General features: G+C 35.0%; 5 protein-coding genes and 1 pseudogene across 7 annotated transcripts; 3 read left to right on the plus strand and 3 right to left on the minus strand.

Annotated features, from left to right (window-relative positions):
- Positions 1-332: 332 nt before the first annotated feature.
- On the minus strand, positions 333-2,322 carry LOC18023253 (2-Cys peroxiredoxin BAS1, chloroplastic). Its single transcript, XM_006407365.2, has 7 exons — positions 2,040-2,322; positions 1,542-1,616; positions 1,290-1,371; positions 1,123-1,202; positions 895-1,020; positions 696-809; positions 333-610 (listed from the first exon to the last, which is right to left on the minus strand). Exons 1-7 carry the CDS (start codon positions 2,250-2,252, stop codon positions 494-496), a joined length of 807 nt encoding a protein of 268 aa, XP_006407428.1. The 5' UTR covers positions 2,253-2,322; the 3' UTR covers positions 333-493.
- A 136-nt stretch (positions 2,323-2,458) lies between these two features.
- LOC18023254 (lipid droplet-associated hydrolase) lies at positions 2,459-5,240 on the plus strand. Of its 2 annotated transcripts, none has more exons than XM_006407366.2 (13): positions 2,459-2,591; positions 2,726-2,884; positions 2,982-3,055; positions 3,154-3,225; positions 3,329-3,357; positions 3,513-3,563; positions 3,717-3,767; positions 3,861-3,920; positions 4,015-4,097; positions 4,186-4,333; positions 4,511-4,561; positions 4,760-4,864; positions 4,955-5,240. In XM_006407366.2, exons 2-13 carry the CDS (start codon positions 2,814-2,816, stop codon positions 5,096-5,098), a joined length of 939 nt encoding a protein of 312 aa, XP_006407429.1. In that variant the 5' UTR covers positions 2,459-2,591; positions 2,726-2,813; the 3' UTR covers positions 5,099-5,240. The 2 variants fall into 2 exon arrangements, with proteins under 2 accessions (XP_006407429.1, XP_024015364.1); XM_024159596.1 differs by having other exon boundaries at positions 2,501-2,591; positions 2,783-2,884.
- Positions 5,241-6,915: 1,675 nt separating this feature from the next.
- Positions 6,916-7,597, minus strand: LOC18023255. Its single transcript, XM_006407367.2, has one exon. It carries the CDS (start codon positions 7,486-7,488, stop codon positions 7,138-7,140), a length of 351 nt encoding a protein of 116 aa, XP_006407430.1. The 5' UTR covers positions 7,489-7,597; the 3' UTR covers positions 6,916-7,137.
- A 3,353-nt stretch (positions 7,598-10,950) lies between these two features.
- Positions 10,951-11,176, plus strand: LOC112088988. The gene has a single exon (XM_024159759.1). It carries the CDS (start codon positions 10,951-10,953, stop codon positions 11,140-11,142), a length of 192 nt encoding a protein of 63 aa, XP_024015527.1. The 3' UTR covers positions 11,143-11,176.
- Positions 11,177-11,236: 60 nt separating this feature from the next.
- LOC18023256 lies at positions 11,237-14,691 on the minus strand. 2 transcript variants are annotated; one of them, XM_006407368.2, is made up of 4 exons: positions 14,563-14,691; positions 13,943-14,482; positions 13,081-13,203; positions 11,237-12,725 (listed from the first exon to the last, which is right to left on the minus strand). In XM_006407368.2, the coding sequence occupies exons 2-4, from the start codon at positions 14,438-14,440 to the stop codon at positions 11,463-11,465; spliced, it is 1,884 nt and encodes a 627-aa protein (XP_006407431.1). In that variant the 5' UTR covers positions 14,441-14,482; positions 14,563-14,691; the 3' UTR covers positions 11,237-11,462. The 2 variants fall into 2 exon arrangements, with proteins under 2 accessions (XP_006407431.1, XP_024015526.1); XM_024159758.1 differs by having other exon boundaries at positions 13,943-14,476; positions 14,563-14,681.
- A 526-nt stretch (positions 14,692-15,217) lies between these two features.
- Positions 15,218-16,365, plus strand: LOC112089016 (annotated as a pseudogene).
- Positions 16,366-22,184: the final 5,819 nt, after the last annotated feature.

A 22,184-nucleotide genomic window follows, 5' to 3' on the forward strand; every position in this document is an offset into this window, starting at 1 on the left:
TATGAAACATGATTTTATGTGTATGTTTAATGATAACACAGCAGTTCATAAACGGATCTCTAAACATATGTATATCATGTTCTCTAGCTTAAGAAAATGGTAAAACGACTGCTAAAAGAATGCGTGCTGTAACATTGTATGTTGCCTGGACTTTTCATGATTTTTTAGCATTAATATGAAATATGCAAATGATTTATTAGTACAAATGTGTTGAAAAAGTAAAAAAGGGTAATAAAGAAACTGATTTATTCGTTTTGCAGTATGTATGCATAGTTGTATGTATGGAATATGACATGAGAATAAAATGTGTAGGCGTATCACAATAATGAAAAAGTTGAAAAAATAAAAGACTTCCCTCCATTAACGGAACAGTAAGGTTTATAGATTTCAGGAGAATGTGAGATTCAAACACAGCATTGTTTAGCGTAAAAGAAAAAAAAAACTCTGCTCACATATAATAAAGATGGTACCATTTGCTATCTTAGTAGCGCTTCTAAATAGCTGAGAAGTATTCTTTGCTGAGCTTGGGGTCAGGTTTCATTGACTTCTCCCCTGGTTTCCATCCTGCAGGGCAGACTTCATCGGGGTTTTCCTGGATGTATTGTAAGGCCTGCAACATCAAGAACGCATCATGCAAATGATAATCGGGTTAATGAAAGAAAGCACGGTTTTTGAGTAACTGGTTATTCGTATACCTGGAGGGTTCTCATTGTCTCATCAACGCTTCGGCCAATACCAAGATTGTTGATGGTGGAATGTTGGATCACTCCTTCCTTGTCGATTATGAAGAGCCCTCTCAGTGCTATTCCCTGTTTTCACCACACAAAAGTTATTAATTCCCAAACACCTTATAAAGTTACACATATAGTCAAGATTGAGAGGCTATCAATCTACCTGATCATGGATGAGCACTCCGAATGACTTTGAGATCGATTTAGTGACATCTGAAATAAGGGGATAGTTTAGATCACCAAGCCCTCCAGATTTCCTGTCTGTTTGCACCCACGCAAGGTGCGAAAACTACGTAGACACCAGCACAAAGCAGCAAGGATGAGTCAAGCAATTGCAAACAGATAAGAATATTGGAAAATATGATGATAACTGTATAACTTATATACTTACCACACTATCGACAGAGACACCTAATATTTCTGTGTTCAACTTCTCAAACTCTGCATGCCGGTCACTGAAGGCAGTAATCTCTACAAGCCAAAATATACCAAAAAAATGATTAGGACTCAGTGAACCTCAGATATTCGATTTCGATATAATTCTCAAACAATATTAACCTGTAGGGCAGACGAAAGTGAAGTCCAATGGGTAAAAAAAGAGAATCACATACTTCTTCCCAATGTAATCAGAGAGCTTAACCTGAAAACCACAAATTCAACAATTACCAATTAGATTCGAAAACAATAAGACACATACTCACTAATACTACTCATTTAGCTTCAAAACCTAAGCTTATGTCTCAGATATGTTTGACATTGTTGTAAGAAACTAATCAGGATGGAAAAAGGAAGGTTCTTTAGACAAGGTACCTTGATGAATTCCTGATCGAACACAGCCTCCGCCTCAAAATCAGGCGCCTTGTTTCCGACAAGTGGAAGATCATCCTATAATCATATACAAGGAAGAAAAATCGTTAACGCAACAGATTCTAAGGAGCAAGATAACTCAAATAAAAAAGCCAGAGAACCTATGTGCTGCCAAAACTACATAGAACACATATCGATCAGTCATGGAGTGTATCCTAAATGGCTAAATGTCACTTAATTTCACTAAACCAAAGAATTTTAAATCCATTTTCCTAAAGAACAAACTTGACAACCCTATGAACAAAACTAAAATTCTTAGAGAAAAATGTCACTAAATTTCTGGACTTTTAGTGAAATCTGCAGATAAGATGGTCAAAGAACCTAAACATAGAGCTAATTAGCAGGAACCAAGCAGGAACAGAATGAAGTCGTATAAAAGGCAAATGAATTCTGATTCCAATCACATCGAACGAAGAAAGTATCGGCATTGCGATGACTTACGGCCTGGGCTTTGACAGCAAAGCTCCTGCGAGAATTGGAGCGAATTGAGCTAAGGAAAGAGCGTCGAGCAGACCCGGAGCGGAGAGAAGCAGATGCGGAAGGAGAGGATAGGGTTCGAAGGAAAGAGACGGAGGAGGATTGAGTAAGCGAAGACTTGGCTGGAAAAACCCTAGTGGAGGAGATGAGAGTGGTTGAAGAAGCTACAGACGCCATTGAAAATACACTTTGTGACTCTCTCTCAAAGCGACGAAAAACTTATCTTTGTCAACGACCTCTCTTTGTAGTGGAAGTATATGAGGTGGAGATAAGCCTAAAGACCTCAAACACTCTAAACGACGTCGTATTCTCCAAAACGATGTCACATTGGCTGGCTTTGTAAATGTCAAAATTACGAGAGAGAAAAACAAATTTGTATTTCTAATGTTTAAATGCTGATTAAAAAAATATGCGATTCGGTCTTCTTCTACCTTCGGTAATTCCGTCTCTCCGCTGCTTTCTTCCTCCGATCGGCGGTTCGAACATCCGAATTGCCTACTCCAGCTGTTTTTTCAGGTGCATTTTTGTTAGCTTTTGTCCTCACATGGTTTACTGTAAAAAGGCTTTTTGAGTGTTTTCGACTTGCTTCTTTTAGTGTACGAAGTTCTGATTTCTCACGTTTTTTCTCTCTAATTTACTCTGTTTCTCAGTTTCGTCTTTAAGTGATTCTCTCGGGTACCGTCGCTCATTGATTCTCTTCTCGCCAGTTCTCGGAGGTTGAATCGCGTGACCGCAGATATGGAGAGTGAAAAGGCATTGATGAACAAAGCTAAAAGACCTGTTACTTCCAGATTGTGCAGAGTTTCTGGGTATTAAATCTGTCTTTTTTTCTAAATTATTTGAATTTTGTTGGACTGGATTTTGATTACAAAATTACACCTTTGTTTTGGGATTTGTGTGATCAAGTTTGATGACGGAGATAATGGAAATTCAAGCTGAGAATCCCACATTGCATGTATTGTTTATTCCGGGAAATCCAGGTTTCATAGTGTTATTGGAGTATTATTCTCAATGCACATTTATACTAAGATATAAAAATTCTGTATTATGTTTATATACGTTGGCTTGTAATCTTCAGGTGTTGTGTCATTTTACAATGACTTTTTGGAATCTCTACACGAGTTTCTTGACGGCAATGCATCTATAACGGGTATGGCCGCTCCGGTTTCGAGTTTGGTTTCTTTGATTCTATGAGTTTCATTGCTTACTTCTGCTCTCTAATGGTGTAATGATTTGTTTTTGTTTTTGCGTAGCTATTGGGCAAATATCTCACACGAGCAAGGTACTATAACTTTGCTTCAGATTTTACAGTGTGTACAGTTTGATGGCTGAATTTGTTCTATTCATATCTTCTTAGTTTGTGTTTCCAAAGCTTGATAATTTGATTCGTGCTTTCGTGTTACTTGAGGATTTACATTCTTTTGTTTTGCTTTTAAGGACTGGGAGTCTGGAAGGCTATTTTCGTTGCAACAACAAATCGATCATAAGGTAACAAAAATATGACAATGTTCCTTCTCAAGTTGAAAATAAATCATTTTTCTTTCACTTAAGTTAAGAACCTTATCATCATAATCTGTTGAGCAAGTTCTTGTATTGTTCATCCCATGAAGTTATGATCTCAATCGGTTAGCTATCATACAGATTGAGTTTATCAGACAGGAGTTGGAGAGCGTGAAAGTTCCAATAGTATTGGTAAGACTAATTGTTTCCTCTAAATAGTATATACAATGGGGTTAACATTACATATTTCCATTGACAGACACCCATTGTATCTGCTCTTGCTAGGTTGGGCACTCTATTGGGTCTTATATATCCCTTGAGATTTTAGGCAAGTGCTCGGAAAAGGTATAGACTGATTCCCTCTGAGTGTGTACACTTCTTCTATCACAGTTTCTCTCTGTGCTATGTGATATCTTATATTCTCTGGTTTGCTTTGCAGGTTGTATATTGCATTGGCCTATATCCATTTTTGACTCTGAACCAACAGTCGACAAAGCAATCATTAATTGGAAAACTTGCAGCGTGAGCTTTTCTTCTCAATATCTTATGAATCCTCGATATGAAAGAAACAATCAACTATTCTCAATGTTATGAAATTGTTAGAATTCAGGTCTTCTGTTCTGTCGACTACAGCAAGTTTTCTGATTGCATCACTAAGACTTTTACCTATGTGGGCTGCGCGGCGCCTTGTATCCAACTCCATTGGAGCTTCATGGTCTGATACTGCTGTTCAAGCTACTTGCACTCACTTGAGGCAGGTATTGTCTTGTTCTCATTTTCCCAATTTCCCTGTTTAGGGAGGGTTTCACTCTGAAGCCTAGTGTATTGAATCCTTGAAGATAACCATTGCATCTTTTTTTTCCTCCATATTTCAAGTTCTTGCAACCTACTAAATTCTCGGACGAGTGATATCTCTTATTTTTCTTCCCGTGCAGTATCACACCATGCGCAATGTTCTCTATATGGCTATGACAGAGTTTAGAGAGGTAATCGTATTTTGACAGTGTGTCCTATGGAGTTTAGAGAGTTTAGATTGATATCGTTTGCAAAGTACAAGAAAACAAAAACAAAATGAAATCAGATATCGTTTACTAAGCTGTAGAACGTGATTAAGATTTCACTATCATTGATCTCCAACAAAGCATTTTAGGTGACACCATTGTTTCACTATTTTTGTATATAAGCTCGCAGCAGAGCCAGATTGGGATTTCATGAGAGAAAACCAGAGCAAGCTTGCGTTTTTATTTGGCATTGATGATCATTGGGGTCCACTGCAACTCTTTGAAGAGGTTAATTAGTTTTCCTTTCTCAAATTACAATGGAACTGCATTTTCTGACACGTGACGGAGAGAGTCTCTCATAGAATCTCCATTGTCCAGATTTCAAAGCAGGCTCCGGGTACTTCCATATCTATCGAGAGGGAAGGTCACACGCACGGGTTCTGCTGCACGGTGGCTGGCTCGGTGTGGGTTGCGCAGCACGTAGCTACTCTGATCAAGAACCGGTTTTCGCATCTACAGTAACTGTAAAATTTCCCTGTCTCTTCCTTGAACCCAGTAAACTTGTCTGTGGATTTGCATTCTCAATCTCAACCATCAAAAGCGTTTTAGTTTTAATTGTCTTGCAGCTGTTCACCAGTTCTTGATTTTGTTTCTTAAACAATCACAAAAAAAAATACAGAGGAATGTTTAGTCTAGTAGACAATTTCCTCATCAATGCAACCATTTTCATGTCTAATTACAAACAATTGTATGAGATTATTCAACTCAAGTTCCTACGAATTATTTTGTACTATAACAACTAATGGGCGGCGATAGGAGGCGGTGCAAGTTGGTCAGTCCCAAACAATTCTACTTCTTTCAATCACAAACGCAAAACATGTCCATAATTGCAACCGCAACAGTTGCATTAAATGGAATCTAAATCCAATAAATCGCGAGTAGTGATGATTATGGAAGGGGTAGGTTACGTATGAGGAGAAACTTATAATTGAATACATTAAATAAAATTAGCTGAGCCGGTTAGAGGAAATTGTTTACTTTCCTATTTGAAATTCGTATATTTGTTAACTTTGTAAAAAAAAAAAAAAAGAGATGATATTCTGTTAATAACAGAAATTGAGGCTTTTAAGGATGAGATTGCTTGGATATGAAGGTTGCAACAGAAGGGGAAAATAGGGTGCACGATATTAATAAAGAAAATGAAGAGATAACCCAAAAATGAAGAAGAATGTACTTTATCACCATTTTCATTATAGATTTGAGAAAAAACAAATTAGATATTAATTTTTTTTACGGCAATTATATACTATTTAATTAAAGGTGGAATTGAATTCATATTTATCGTCTTACGTAACGCTCATTATTCTCAACTGCCTCAATTACTGTCGCATTTATATTTGATTTAATGATTTCATCACTTTGAATCTATTGAAGCTCTCTGAACCACCCCTCTTTAATTTTAACCAAGTTTCACCTCTTAGCAGTTTTTTTTTTTTGGTAAGGGTTCACCTCTTAGCAGTTAGCAATAGCATTATGGAAAAAAGATAGATTTGCTATATTACTATTTAGTTTTCATCATTTTACTTTTTCCATTTCCAGGTCTGTTTCAAGTTTTTTTATTCTCTCTGACTAGAAGAATTCGCTATTTGGGGAAAAAAATTTTAGTTATTTCTTATAGTCCTTTTTTTTGCGGGAAACACAAAAATCAGCTTTTGCTTGTCATTAGCTACAAATCAGTTTCTTAGTTTTTTCGAATGAAAATGCATATTCTTATTAGGGTTGCCAAATCCAATTTTCGTTTCCTTTTGACGTTTTAGATTATTCGATGGTTATGTTTTGACGTAGGGAACCGATTGAAAACACATTCACTTCAACGAACGATATGTCTTAATAGATAATAGAGATTTGAACTATCACCTCTTGGTGAGGTGATTATCTGTAACCATATCCAAACTAATTTCTTTCTATGTACCTGCTTTGTTAAACAGTCCATGTAAATCTCTAACGTATATTTTACTTGTTATTATTTCAAAGGTTATCAAGAAACATATGAATTTACTCTTTTACATCTCCGAAGAACAAAGGTTGAGAAACATATGGAGACACGAAGTGCGAAATTTTTTGGTCTTCAGAAACAAAATTCTCATACCCTTTCTGCATAATCCGAAGGAACTTTTAGACATGTTCGAGAAACAGAGAACCCGAAACAGAGTACTGTAATTTCACAAATTACCGTAATTTCACCGGAGAAGCCGAATTAAAAGAGTCCCGGAGTAAACAAATATGATGGAGACAACCAACAATACATGTTTCCTCATATTGAGCATGATCATTAGCTCTAAGAAAAATCATATTTCATTAAAAGCAAAGTTTGTGCTAGACGCGCTTCACTTCAAGTCTGGTCTAAGTGGAGCGTGATTAGCACTACTCTTAAGACAAAACAATTACAAGAAGAAGCAAAAGAAAAGACAGAAACAAGTGCGGTTGGATCAGTTTATAGGTTTGGAATTTCTCAGTTATATAAAAAAAAAAAAAAGCAAAAGATGGGGTTTGATTTTAATTCAGTTCCAGCGGCTCTTATTGCGTTTAGCTGTGGCGGTGGGAGCGGTTGTAGCGGTGGAGGCGTTTTGGTGGAGGAAATCAAGAAGAACGGTGCTTTTACATTTTGGGCATTTTGGGTCATCTTGAGAGAGCATAACGTACATAAGGCAACGAGGGCAACCCACAAGAACCATTGAGGTTGTTGTCTCCATCTCCTCCTGGTTCGATTCAGACGAAACGCATGAGCTCGGTGAAGTTGTGTTGGATCGGGTCGGAGATCGAACCAGGCTCATCTGGCTGGCTTGAGATGGAGGTGGAGAAAGATTCAGCTTCAGCTCGAGCTTTGGCCAGTTACTGTTCCTCCTGCTCATCGATCTCTCTCCCTTTGGGGATTGAGAAAGATTTTGGTTATGTTGAGAAGTCTTCTTGTTGGCTCTGGTTAGGCCATTTTATAAAATAAACACCCTTAAAGTTGTTTGGAGAGAGAGAGAGAGAGAGAGAGTGAATTTCATTAAGGCTTAATTTAATTATGATAGGTGATATGTATGGGAGTATTATGATATTTAGATAGGCTAGTCTTTAACTGCCAACAATTATTTTTGCTTAACCGGCTGAATAAAAAAAAAAATTCTTCTCTAGATGGCAATTAAAGTTGAAAATTCAATATTTTAATAGTCTCTTATTTCTTGACTAAATAAATAAAAATACATTGCATACTTGCAGTCGTAAATCAAGTAATATATATATATGTTATATCTATACCGTATAGCGCATACGAACATGTAAAGGTGTCTTAGTCGAAGCAGAAAGAGAAGTAAATGTATATTAATGTTAATCACAGGATTACAAAATCTTTTAGAGAAACTTACTGTACAAAATTAAAAATGGCGACGTCAAACTTAATTCTTATGACTGCAATATCACGTAGCTTCACACCAAAAGCAAGCTATTAATATTTTCTATGTGAGTTAATTTCCCATGTGAAGTTATTAAATGATTTTTTTTTTGGAAGAAGGATTTTGTAAAACCAAATATATGTTTTCCCTATTAAAACAATAGTATACGTTAGATAGTATAGATATCTTCCGAACTACTAGTATAATAAAAGCTGGCAAGCTTACAATTAATTTCATTTAATTGAAACAATGACCATGCTTGGCTGGATTTACAATTAATGTTAGCCGATAAGTATGAATGACTAACCGATATTCGGATTTGGTGTCTTATAGTAGTATATGTTACAATAGCTGTTGGAATGCATGAAATTATGATGTAAAAACTTTATATTACCGTTTCTTTTTGTCGACAAAAATATGCACGTTAAACCAGCTCTCGTGTTAAAAAATATGTTGGGGGAATCTCAAATCATTTTTTTTTTTTGAGAAATGGATCTCAGATCATATTAACCATAATCGACGAATATTACGACGCTAATTAGAGAGAGTAAGGACTTTGATTATAAATATCAGATATAATATGCATTGTTTATCTATTTGAATTTTTTAGTTTCTCTAAGTTTTCACAGCTACATATATATACTATGTATTATGTATTCTTTAAATAAAAACTATCCTAATCAATTTCATATTTCAGAGTTTTCTTCAAAGTTTGCTGTTTATTCGGGGATATAATTATCTCCAAATTTCCAATCATCGAGGAGTATGTGTTTTGTTACATTTTCCTTACAGTTTTTTTTTTAATGTTAGCTAAAACTTCTAAAATGCTTTCGTGAATCGTGAGCATGTATGTTGCCACTTGACCAACCAAACGATGTAGAGGTGGACTGCTCTACAGTAAGACACGCCACAAGGCCCACAATGCAGGAGGGCGAAAACCGGCGCAATTGTAAACGTCCATTGAATTTGATGATACACATCACATCTCGATTCCTATTATGATGAACCTAATTAATCGAAACATGAACCAAACTCAAGATTATTTGGATTTTACTCATATAAAATAGAAATCCGTTTAGAAATTTAAACTCGAAATTTTACGTTCGACTTTTGCTTTCTAAATTTGTGGTCGACGTCAAACTTGAGAGTCTTTACATTATTTTATTTCATTGTAGATTAATTAAATGGTGGTAAACTCTCCATTTATTTAAATATTAATTAAAGTTCGACCCTATTTGAACGTGGCTAGACACGTGGATTAATAATAAATACTGCTAATTTAATTAAATGCATATTAATGATTCAGTTTCGTTGACTAAAGTCCCTTTATAGATACGTGAATCTTTAGAATTATTATAAACGACATGGGCAGTAACACACGATTAGCTGACTTTAGACATTTTTGTGTAATGGCTGAGTTTAGACCTCTACTATTATGAAATGAGAAGTTCCTGACAAAAAAAAGACATATTTGTTTAATTAGTAGTTATTTACTTATTATCTATGTCATAATGCCAAAGATGAAATTATAATTGTCACAAAGAAAATGAATGTTTCTTAAACCGAGTAGAGAAGTTAACCGGGCTAATTTTGAAAATGTTTATTGAGTTTGGTAGTTGTATTGATTTTAAAACTCAATCGTATAGTTGTCTTCTGTGGGGTTTTTTCACTTGATCATTGTAGTGGAACTAAACACTTATCTACGATTCTTTGAAACCGTTTATTAAATCTTAGATAGTCACCCAATTCAAAAATTGATGATTAGTGATTTCATTCCAGGTTTACAATTGGCCAAAAGAAAATTGGATACATATTATTTATTTCTACGTAGTCCTATACTATATATATTTATTTCTATTAATTATTTTGAATTCATACAAACAATGATGCGTAGAAAATGGTTGAGCAAGGATCATAAAGACAGAAAGTCAGAAACGATAACAACGGATCTGTTTCATGTGGTATAAAATAGCAAATCTACTGTATACATTACTACATATATATTTCAAAAGTCAAAAGATGTGATGAAGTTAACAATTAAGTAATATACATACATTTACTATATTTTATGTACGTATGGTTTTAGTTTTATCGATTAAATGCTTTGGGTTTAAATAAAAAAGTCTCGGTTCAAACAATGCAAAGAAGTGACAAATTTCAGAGAGAGTAGTTGTACAAATTTGTAATTTTCTATTGAGAAATGAATTAGACAAATAGAGGACTTACAACAACGAAAATCATCATTAGTTTCAAAGAACCAACATAACATTATATGGGTAGAAAGTTGTGTACTCGTAAAATAATACCACACACGAGAGTGATAAATCGCGTGATGTTTTGATAAATCACATTAGGACATGATGTTTTGACAAAATTTTCAATCACTGTAAAACTTGATGTAAAAACGTATATTTTTTTTTTTACTTGAATAAAAATTTAATATTCAATTAAAAATATACCTCACGAGAGTGATAAATGGCGTGAACAAACTATTTATAATGGGTTTTCAAGTAATTAATAACTACCAATGGAGTCTCGCGTTAGCTGAAATTAAACGATGTGAGCTATTCATTGATAAATGTCCAAGTTATTGAAAACCAAATGTAGTGTACAATGGTCAAGAGTCAAGACAAGAGCACGACGAACATCAATCTAAACCACACAAAAGGACCATCCTCTATCAATTAGGAACCAGGAATCATTCTTTGGTATCCTAGTATCTGACCATATAAAAACATTAATAAACAAATTTAAAAAATTCACAGTTCAATCGATCCAGGAGAAAAAAAAAAAAGCACAAACAAAATTTGCAGATAGAAGAATATGTGAAGAAACTGGACATTAAGATTAAGCCCAACCAAATATCCCGGGCCCATTAATTGTGTTATTAATATTATTTGACAGAATTTGGAAGACACAGCGGTAAAAAGAAAAAGGATGGTGTTTTTTATGTCGTATCCGCCGACACGACGGCAGTTGATGGTGTCTGTTGGGTTTTTTACGGCGGGTGTTTCTCTTTTCGTCGCCGGAGCGTATCTCTCACTCGCCAATATTGGACCGCAACAAGCTCGTGTTAAGGATCGGAACCAATTCGTTAAGGATCGAATCAGGAAATGGCTCGACGATTAGAGCTCAAAAATCCCCAGTGTGTTTCTCTCTGTAATTCCAGATTTTGAAGAGAAGGGTTCTTCAAGGGTTTAGGGTTTAAGCAATCTAAACCTCGTTTTGGAAGATAATTCGTGATGTTATATAAAATTCGAGCTATTACATATTTGGATCATTTTTCAGTCCAAAATTCAAGTTTTGTTTTTGGCACTTACATATGAAGAATCACTCTTTGACAAAACGAGCGAACAGAGAACATGTAGATCATTAGTAAAGATGTAAAAATCTTTAGATTCTAACGTCTCTGCTCCCAAAATGTGAATAAATTTGCTGGCTTTAGCTCATTACCATCTTGATTTTCTAGCATTCTGGTTTTCGCCTTTGGCAGCATCCGATAACCGCGACTTGGAAACTGATCCACCGCGGAAGTTACTTAGTCTCGGACCCGAGATGAGATGATCTTTTGAAGAAGACTTGTTTACTTTATAAGCTTGTGTTTCATCTAAATACCCTTTAGGCTCAACCTCGATAGATCTTCCCCAATCCAATCCTCCATCTCCACTTTTTTGAAGCTTCTCGCTCTGTACAACCCAATCTACACAATCCGATATGCTTCTTTGTAATGAAAGGCTTTTCCTTGGTGTTGACTTTCTCCCTCTGTTGTCTTCACCGTAAGGCCATTTATAGCTCTTGTTGTCTATGTTCAGTTCTATGGAATGAAGATCGCTTTCACCTGAATCTTCTTCGTTCCCATCCTCAACTTCTCCGTCTTCAACGTTATACGAACCAAAACCAATGTGATGATGGTTCAAGTACTCTCCAGCTTCTTCGTTGTGTAACTGAGTCTGAGGCGGTTCACGGGTCTTCTCTTTGCATCTTTTTGCTTTGAGGTAAGTTTGCAGCTGGTTCCTTAGCTTATCCACGGCTGCGTTTTTCTCCTCGAGCTGGTGCTTAGCCTCCGAGAGTTTCATCTGCACTCTCTCCTCGCGCAATGCATCAGCTAACTGCAACATCTCTCTTTCCTTTTCGACTTCTTCTTTGACTTTGAAAGATTCTCTCTTCATTTCCTCAACTTCGGCTTTGTCTTCGCTTATGTCTCTTGCTAGTTCATCACAAACTTTCTCTACCATCACTCTCGCTCGCTTCTCGTTCTCGATTTCTTTCACTGCTTTCATCAGAGCTGATTTCGTTTCAGCCAGTTCTTTGCCCAATTTTTTGTTCAAGCTCTCGAACCGTCTCCTCAGCTTCCTCTCCACTTCGAGCTCACCAGCAACAGATTCGATTGCAGCCTCGACAACTTCTTGCTCGTTGCTTTTCCACGCCGCTTTCTCTTCAGCAAAACGCTTCATCAAGTAGCTAATGTCATTGTTTTCAGGTTTATGTTCGTGGATTAACTGATTGACCTGTAAGCGAGCTCTTTCGAGCTCAGAATGCAAAGCAGAGACGAGGGACATGCTAGAAGATGGGCGGTCATCTTGACCCCACATTCTGTTAATGATTTTGAGAAGCTCTTTTGAAGTTGTGAGAGCGTTACTACAATCCTTCAACCGTGTTTTGACTCCCACAGTTGACCCAGTAGGTGTCTCCACCCGTGATCGAGTCTCAATCTACATTGAAAAAACCATGTGGAATCTTATTTTACATGGCTTTCTTGCAAGCAAATGGATAATGGAGGCAAAAAAACTAATTATAACAGATTCAGCATCTCCTGTTGCTTATAGCCTTGCGTATAATAAATATGTGCATAACAAAACATAGATTTGTATCTTTCCAAAGTGAATGCGAAACTAATGGCCTGTGGAGCCAATAATGCTCATTCATGCACTTTCATCCAGAAGCATTTGACATGAAACAGCTCAATCAAATACCGAATTTGGTCTGACAAAAGCATGAAAGCTGCAGATAGAATGGTTTCTCCATAATTCTGAAAGAAAGATCCCCAAAGGTAAGAAATCAACTTACATCCATGAAGCTGCCATTGCTGATAGGATCCCTAGCCCCCACATTGCAGTCTCCAAGCCTAAGCTTCTGCATATTAGAGGATGCTCTTCTCTGGCGACTTCCAGTCCCTGATCTTTCCATCCTCTACAAAATCAAAAAGTTTCTCAGCTTCCCTTATCACCTAAACACCAAAGTAAAGAAAGGAGGAAAGCCGGATTCGCATTGTCCATTGCCATATTTAGCATTATATAAATCTTTCATAGGTCTCAATTATGAAGAATCTAGGCCTACATTATTCCCAATAAATCAACCTCTAATAACCAACCAACTACCTCCATATGATGGAATGAAAAAACTAGTCGAACTGCTCAATTATGCAAAACTAATAGGCACCAACTTATAAAGGAAAACATGCCCTTTCATACGAGCTTAAATGTGTTTATTTTCAGCACATGACAAAAGATTCCGAGGATCAAAAGTTTTCTATTCTTCTCTAACCCCACTTCTTAACATCAATCAGAAGCTGAATGAAAAAAATATTCTCCCTTTGATGAATAAAATACTCATAGAGGTTGCCAACAATTCACAACTTTGACCAAATTCAGACCTCAGAATCACACAAAGATTATATCATTTGATCAGTTGAAGAGAAAGTTGAGATCTTTTAACCTCCACGTATCAATTATATACTATTGTTTTTATTCTTCTTCACGAAATGCAGAAGAGTGAGAATCTAATAGCAAGCACCCAAGGTCAGTTTCTCTCTCCTTTGATCAGTCAGAATTAAAGCACATGGCGCCAGCAAGAACTTCAAATCACAGCACATTCCTTTTCGAATTTTTCCCCACCAATCAAAAAAATCAAATTTTTTTTATAACTTTACCTCAGAGACTGGACTATGCGACGGATCGGAGAGGTGAGGAGGTAGAGAACCAGAATGAGCCGATCTCGGCGGAGGAAGCGGCGCGATTCTCTCCTTTCTAGCTTTTCTATTAGCTGGCGGCGCCTCCTCCTTCATCATCCTCGGCGAAGGCATCTCGTTCATCTCCCACAGAGTTGCCGCTAACTTCCTCGCCGAAACCGGAGCAGCTGGTAACTTTCCGGTTTTGCTGCCGCACTGCGACGGCGCGTATCCCGGAGAAGCAGCGTGTAAGGCCCCGGAAGCTCGTAAAGACGATGCCGGAGACGGAGATCGGCCCATGAGCCTCCATGTAGGAACAGGAGTAGTGGATCCTCCTCTTTTCCCAACCACAATCGCTCTCTTAAACCGATAACCTTCCCTGAGAACAGAAGAAGTCGACGATGTCGGCGATGAGCAACCACGCTTCCTGATTTTCCCAAGGAGAAGCAGATTCTCCACGCTTTGATTCTGCCTCGGCATTTCAAAGGCACAATCGTAGATCTCTTACCTAGAAACCTGGAGCTTTGAATCAAAAAAAGCAGATGAAGAAAAAATCAGCGATCTGTAAAGAAGCACAAGTATCGAGAACAAAGAGCACTTACAGAGCTTCAAAGCATTTCTGCGACTTCTCTTTATGCTCAGAAGAAGGAAAAAGATAAAGTGAAGAAGACAATTGGGGAATTTCCAAGGAATTGGCTGTTGCTGTGTTTAGAGGTTTTGATCGATCACTAGTGCAGACTACAGAGTGTATGTTAAGTGTAAAAGGGAAAGAAGAAGAAGGAGTAATGATCTTCTGTTATGAGGAACACTGGAACGTATGCACGTGGTTTGATCTGGATGGTTAGACTTTCATTCAATTATAAGTCAATGAAAGTTGTCTCATGATTTACATTTTACAGGGTGTATCATTGTGAACCGATTTAAACCGAAACGAGATAATTGAATCGAAACCGAAATTCAGGTGGTTGTCTTTTTTTTTGACGGCTCGAACAACTATTTGCGGTTAAAACAAATATATATAATATTTCATTGTTTGTTGATGATAATTATGTGAACCGAAACTGGTGGGCATCAAAATTTTAAAAAGGCCGGGAAAAAAGATTTATGTGAACCGAAATTTTTGTTAAACTAGAACAGAAAAGGAAAACTTCGATCACGATTTGGTAAAGACATGTCAGAACAAAATCCAAAAAAAAAGAAAAAGAATGTAAATTTTTTACGAATCAAACCAAACCGAATCCCATTCCTATCCGATTGGGGAAGAGAAAATCTGACGAAGACAAGTAGTTAGCATAAAAGGTTAGGTTTTCCTCATAGAGAGTACGATTTTTTTTTTAATGCTCGTGAACCTGGATTTCAGTAAAGCTTTTTCTTTCTTTCTTCTTGCTGCTGTTAAAGTCTCTGTCTTTTTTAAAAAAAAAAAATCGCGAGGGTTTTGTCTAAATTTCGGTGAATTGATCTGGTTACCAACTGAATCGAAAGTAAAACATTCTCATAGGCTTACAGAATTTTTGTGATCGTGAAACTATTCTGTCTCCTTCTGTTGCTGCTGCTTTCAAAGTTTCTGTCTTTTTTATATTCGCTAGGGCTATGTTCTGATTATCAGTTAGTTGATCTGGTTACCAACTAAATCGAAAGCAAAAATTCTGTTTATATTATAAAGCGAGGCTAAATCAGAGCGAGCAGAGGAGATATCGAAATGAGCCGTATTTGTGAGTTGAGTGACGATTTGCTGGTGAAGATACTGTCATTGGTGAAGACAAAAGATGCGGTGGCCACGAGTCTTTTATCAAAACGATGGCGTTCTCTGTGGAAACTGGTTCCAAGGCTTGAGTATATATGTTGAATCAAAGGATACGAGAGGCTCAGAGTTTATTGACAAGTTTCTGATGCTAAGCAAGGCTCCAGTTCTAGAAACTTTGCATATCAAAGTTGGGTACAAATGTGCACAAGGAGAACATGAAAGATGGGTTAATACTGCAGTGGCTCGACATGTGCATGATCTTGAGCTTCTTCATTACCGTTTCCCGTTTCGATCCCATGCCGTTTCCTAGTAGCTTGTTCACATGTAAAGGTCACATGCCGTTTTTTTTTGTTGGTATGTTCAGTTAAACTGCGGCATGTTCAGAGATTTCGAAGCTCAGTGGGAGCAACCGTGTTGTGTTCCTGAATGTTTTGTGTCGGGTCTCGAAACAGTTGAGTGGATTGGGTACCAAGGAACAGAAGCAGAGAAAGAAGCGGCGATTTACATGTTAAAGAAGGCAAACCACCTAAAGAAGATGACATTATCCCGACAAAACTCCAATCTGAGGGAGAAATACCGTGCACTGATAGATTTGGAGTCCAGGCTGGGCTGTTGTAGCACATGTCTGCTTGAGTTTGTGCCCTTGGACCACCATTGATATTTTTCCGTGGATGTTGGTTTCTTTCTCCTCTTAATTTATCAATTGATCTTTATGCATGTTTCTGTTTCTCTCAAAGTTTCTAGTATAAACTAAAGATTTTAGTCAGGCCCAACTTGGATATTCAAGCATACTAAATAACTATAGAATTGGTTGCCCAACTTTTAGGCTTCGGACTCTTATGGCAGTGTTCGAACTTCAAACTTCTAACATTTAATTTCCTTAGTACTTGGTAATTCAATTTACCAAATTCAGATCGTTTGTTTCAACAAGATGTTGTTATTGGGTTACTCGTCTAAGTCTATCTATTAGAATAGCAACTAGTACAAGTATTTACAATTAGGTTTGCAGTTATAATAGTTTACAACAAAATTGCACCAATGCCTTGTAGATGGATGAATTTATGGTCTAACCCTTATCAATCCGCGCCTTCTATCATAACTGTATCAACATTTTCTTACAAATTGAGGGAACAGAAAAAAGCATTTTTCTTTAGAAGAAACTTGGCTCTAACATCTTTATGCTATAATACATTACTGGCAAATAATCTGGATGCCGACAAGTCGTCTATGGAAATGAGATTAAACTGATAGGATCTTTTACATTCTTTTTTGTTTAAAATTAATAATTTTCCTCTTTTTCTTTTGTTTTCTCTTACAAATACATCATTTTTTTTTTTGCTAAAGATCATTTCGTTGGTAGTATCTTCATTTGATTCATTTATATCATTATAAAACAAAAAAAAAAGAACCAACCCGATGTAATTTAGATTACCTAACTCATACTTTTTATGCAAAGCTATAAATCATATCAAAATATTTTCAAAAAAAAATCGTAGTATAATTGTAGTGACCTCTATATGCATATTGATATATATAATATAGACGTGTCGAGCTTTGCGTTTTTTTTCCGTCTTTTTCTCACCATTTCGTTTTATAATTAAATAGTTATCTTTTCAATAAAATGAAAGGATGCAATTTTTATAAATGAATAAAGTACCAATGAAGATAATAATCCAAAGCGTGAGGGTGGCTTTCGGATAAATACAGAAGCTGTCTCCATTTTCTTTGGAAATTTTGGGATCATGGGCGTTGTGGGACCCAACTTCTCTCAGCCTGCTACTGCCACGGTGTGGGCCCAAATTAAAAGCCCACTCTTGTTTTATTTCTTAACCATCTCACGTGAAAACCACACAAAAAATAATACAGTCTTTAGTTAAAGAAACCTTTATTTATTTCAAAGTAAGTGGCATATATTGTCCGTTGTTTAACAATTTTTCCAAAGGGATTCTAAATTAATTTTATCAGAATTTGTCCGCTAATGATGTTCCAAACAAAACATGTTCGCTCTCGTTGACGGAGAGGTACGAGTCAACAAATCAAATTTATTTGGAGCTAGAGTTAGACTATAGCTCGAATATTTATTTATTTATTGTTTATTTATTCTTCACGATAAATCAATACTTTCTTACACCATAGATTTATAACATGATTCTTTCGTTTTCTTTTCAAGATTTAAAAGTTAAATACAATTTTCGATAACATATATTTGATCTCAAACTTATAAACGACATCAACACCAAATATACGTATCTGATTACTATCAAAACCATCTCAAACTATTTCCAAATCAGAAACATCGTTCCAATGTTTTCATTGCTCATGCTGAAAAAGCATCATGGATACAAAATTGTGTTGTCATCTTCGTTGGTTTTTTAGAAGGCAGTAAAATTCATCGTCACTTTAATTAATTTTACGGATCTAACATTATAAAAGAATAACTAAGAAAAATTAAGGAAAATTTCTTCATAAAAAAAAAATACTTAAGAGGAAAAAGGCAAAAGGGGGTTAAATTTAAAGTGGGGCCTTTTACATATAATAGAAGTGGGGCCTGAATCTTTGATGCTATGAAGAACTCAGAAGAAGAGATAGAGAGAGAGAGAGAGCGGCGTGCAAATGTTTTGTTTCCATTGTCCTCCCACAGTCTCCATCTCTTTTCTTCATCTTCCTTATTTATCAACTTTCCAAACCGCCAAACTTAGCCGTACCTTTTAGTTTACTTATCTTCTTACCAAATAATAACGTTTTATGTACTTTTTTATACGTACGTAAAAGTTTTTACAAAATAGTTTGTCTTCTCCAATATTCCACACTCTTTAAACTTATCCTCCAAGTTGGATAAAATGTTGAATTATATATCATTGTTGCTAAGATTATATATATTGTAGGTTTTGGAATTTTTGTTTATAGCGAATAACTATAGTTCTAATAAGCAATACTCAATAGTGCAGCATGATCAATAATATGAATGTGGTTGACAAATCAATGTAGTAAGTGTGATGTCAACAAAAAAATCAATGTAGCTAGTAAGTGCAGTCGAGATATTAGATTTAGAGAAAGTTCTCTACATGTAATCACTCAAAACTTACGTGAATAAACTATAATGTTATCAATATTATTATATTGTTTATATTCCAGTTTATTCTATTGGTGTGTTCTATGGGAATTTATTAGTTACTTGTGATTTTCCCTATATACAATTGAGAAATTAATATTGTCGGTCTAAGTCTAAAATATCGGCTGCGTAACTTTGAGGGTTTTTTAAATCTGAACAATGCAGATAATTTTTAATAAAAAAAAACAAATATGTAAAGGAAATACAGTATGTGGTCCTTTCACTCCGGTCATTTACAGTTTCGGTTTCATAGAATATACAACAAATAGCTTTGGTCCCCTACTTTGGAGAAATGAAAATTTAATATACGCATTATATATATATATATATATCAGGTTTTTACTGAATTTTCACAGGTAAATACGTAAATTCTAATCAAATATTATTATTATCACACCAGTCCCCAAAATATCGACCTGATTGTTGATATTCTTGCATTTTACGTTATGTTTGTTTTATAAATAAAATGTTTCAAATTTTGGCTGTGGAGTTCAAGTTCAAACCTAATATTTAATTTTGAAACATTTTATTTATAAAACAAACATAATGTGAAATGCGAGAATATCAACAATCAGGTCGATATTTTTATGAACTTGAACTCCACAGCCAAAATTTTCTAACAATGTTTTTATAAAAATCTCGTTGATTATGTTAAAACGTTTCCCTTATGATGATTTATCCTAGCTCGCAGCAACTTCATAACAACATTAACATAACGAGGTTATGCATGTCTATTTTTACCAAGAGCATATAGAGTTTTACCATAAGTAGTGGTATACGTCGTACGTAATAGATTTATTTAATTTCTTTCCAGAACCTAGAGATTATTACAATGGTGGCTAGCTGATTTATTGAGACGACATTAATTAATGGTTTAAAAACTGATTAAGTTCTTTATAGTGAGATTCGTTAATAACTTTTTTGTAACGAGATTCGTTAATAACACTAGCTAGCTATCGTATGATGAACGCATTCTAACATCCTTAATTAATACTATGTTTTTGAATCCCAAAGAAGTGTTATAGTTTGGTAGAAATAGAATGAAGGAATCGACGTAGTTGGCAAACATTCCTAGATTTTGCTGTAAACTCAGAGCTTCTATAATTTTTTAAGTTCAGCTATATACAATTTAAACAATATAATTTTTTCCGTTAAGTGATTTGTTTGAGTATGAATCTAAGAAATGTATCATTTAAAATATGCTTAAATGCAATATTAGAGAAACGATATTTTGAACTTTAAATTCAAGTCTCATATAGATTAGTAAGTAATTATTATTTGTACACAAAAACAGAGTCAAAATTACTGTAAAATCCAAGTTGTCTTGTGTTATAGTAGCTCTTAACCATTTTCAACCTCAAAATAGTAGACAAACCAAGACCTTAATTAAAGAAATTTTGCAAAAAAAGTAAAGACCCTGAAGAAAATATTTGAATAGTCATAGGGGATTTTCTTAAGTGATTTCGACTGGTCCCAACGTGTTTGTATCATGCAGGAGCCACACCATTGGCTTCATTGCTTCAACATGATTTGCATCATTGAATGCGTATAATAGATCTTCTGTTATCATAATATTTTAATTTAAGGGAGTGATATTACGATATCAATATCCAAATAAACAAATACAAAAAATATTACGATAGCAAAAACTAAAAGAGGAAAATATTAGACAATTTGCAGTTCCTAAAGTGGTCTTTAATTTGCTAGGGAATGGAGAATTGTCAGAAATAGAAATAATAAAAAGCAAAAGTAGCAACTTACCCTGAGTTTCATGAAGCTTCTCGCACCACTTTCCAAAAATAACAAAATAATTTTGTCGTCTTCTGAGTATAATTTATATGAAGAAATATGCAGATTTATCATTTTAAGAACCCTTCACGAATTACATGGCAGATTCCTCTCGTCCCTTTCCTTTCTGCTAAAGAGATCATTCAATTCTATTATTCTTCGTTATTATGTCCATGACTCCATGTCATGTAATATGTATCAACTCATGATATATAATTCAATAACATGTGATTGTAATTTACAAACAATTTTCGCGTCCTTTGAATTTTACTTCCAATCGAAATTCTTTCATTTTTATTTAAATAGTTAAAATGATACCATAATTTATATTTATTAAAAAATTCAATGACTAGCTACATTTATCTAAAAAAAAGTTACATTTATCTAAAAAAGATTTGACTGTAATTTACAAAGGATTATCGTGTTTTTTTGAATTCTATATAAATATTAAAAGAATCATGTATTCTGTTAATTCTCTATAGTTTGATCATTTGATTACGAGAATGATAATCACGATAAGATGTTTTTTTTACGTTTTATGATTAACTAATGTCCAAACTAATAATACGAAGTAAGATTTCAGTAACTATTTTCTGTGTCTCATTGAGTAATTGCTTCTGATAAGAAATTGTTAGTCGAAATACTTTATAAAATAAGATGAATTTTTTTCTGTATACGACTAGGAAGTACGAATCATTTTATAAATGTTTCTCTTATGATTCTTGTCTCAAATCCGCTTATGAATGGTTTGTCTTTAGTCTTTACTCGTGAACATACATATATCAATATGAAATAATTCCACAAAAAAATACATATGAGTACTTTATCATCATAATTTTATTTCCAACGTTTCTTATTGTCGTAGGTAAACATAAATTAGATAGGGGCCTCTAAAAAACATTAGAAGTAATTGTATTCTCATTCTTTCAATTTGTTATGATTTTTCTTTTGATCATGATAAGTAATGTAGAAGGAATAAAAAAAAAATCGGTTACACCTGGTTTTCTTTTAGATAATAAAATAGAATAAAATATAATTACAAGCTAAAACTAAAAGACGAAGTATGGAAGCAAGCTAGCTAGCGACCAACAACCTCTATTATCATGGAAAAGGATATGCCCCCCGTCATGTGCTATATTTATTAATCAGTACTTCAATAGTAAACAATCAATCTAGTTTGACTTAAACAAAATATTTAATTCGAAAAAATGACTACTAGTTAATTGAAGAGTTAGTTTAATAGATATGAATGGGGTCGAATTGTAGACGTACAAGCCAAAAGATGCATCTAAATCGACCTGGAAAATAATTAAGGTCAGTTTTGTCGTCCTTAAAAAAAAAAAAAAAAAAAAAAAACAGATTAGGGAAACCAATGACTGAAGCTGAGGTTGACTGACATCTTCTAATACGCCAAGAAGAAGAAGTCGTTGCATCGAAAATCTTAGCCAGCCTTTTGATTCCAAGTTGTCGAATATCAAAATCACTGTATGATCATTTAACCGTCTATCGGAACTCTAACTATCCGACCATAGAATCGACGTTACAAACTTTCATTTCATTTTATAATTTACTTTATATTT

This window comes from Eutrema salsugineum, unplaced genomic scaffold (genome assembly GCF_000478725.1).
Source record: "Eutrema salsugineum unplaced genomic scaffold, Eutsalg1_0 scaffold_13, whole genome shotgun sequence".
Lineage (NCBI taxonomy): Eukaryota > Viridiplantae > Streptophyta > Magnoliopsida > Brassicales > Brassicaceae > Eutrema > Eutrema salsugineum.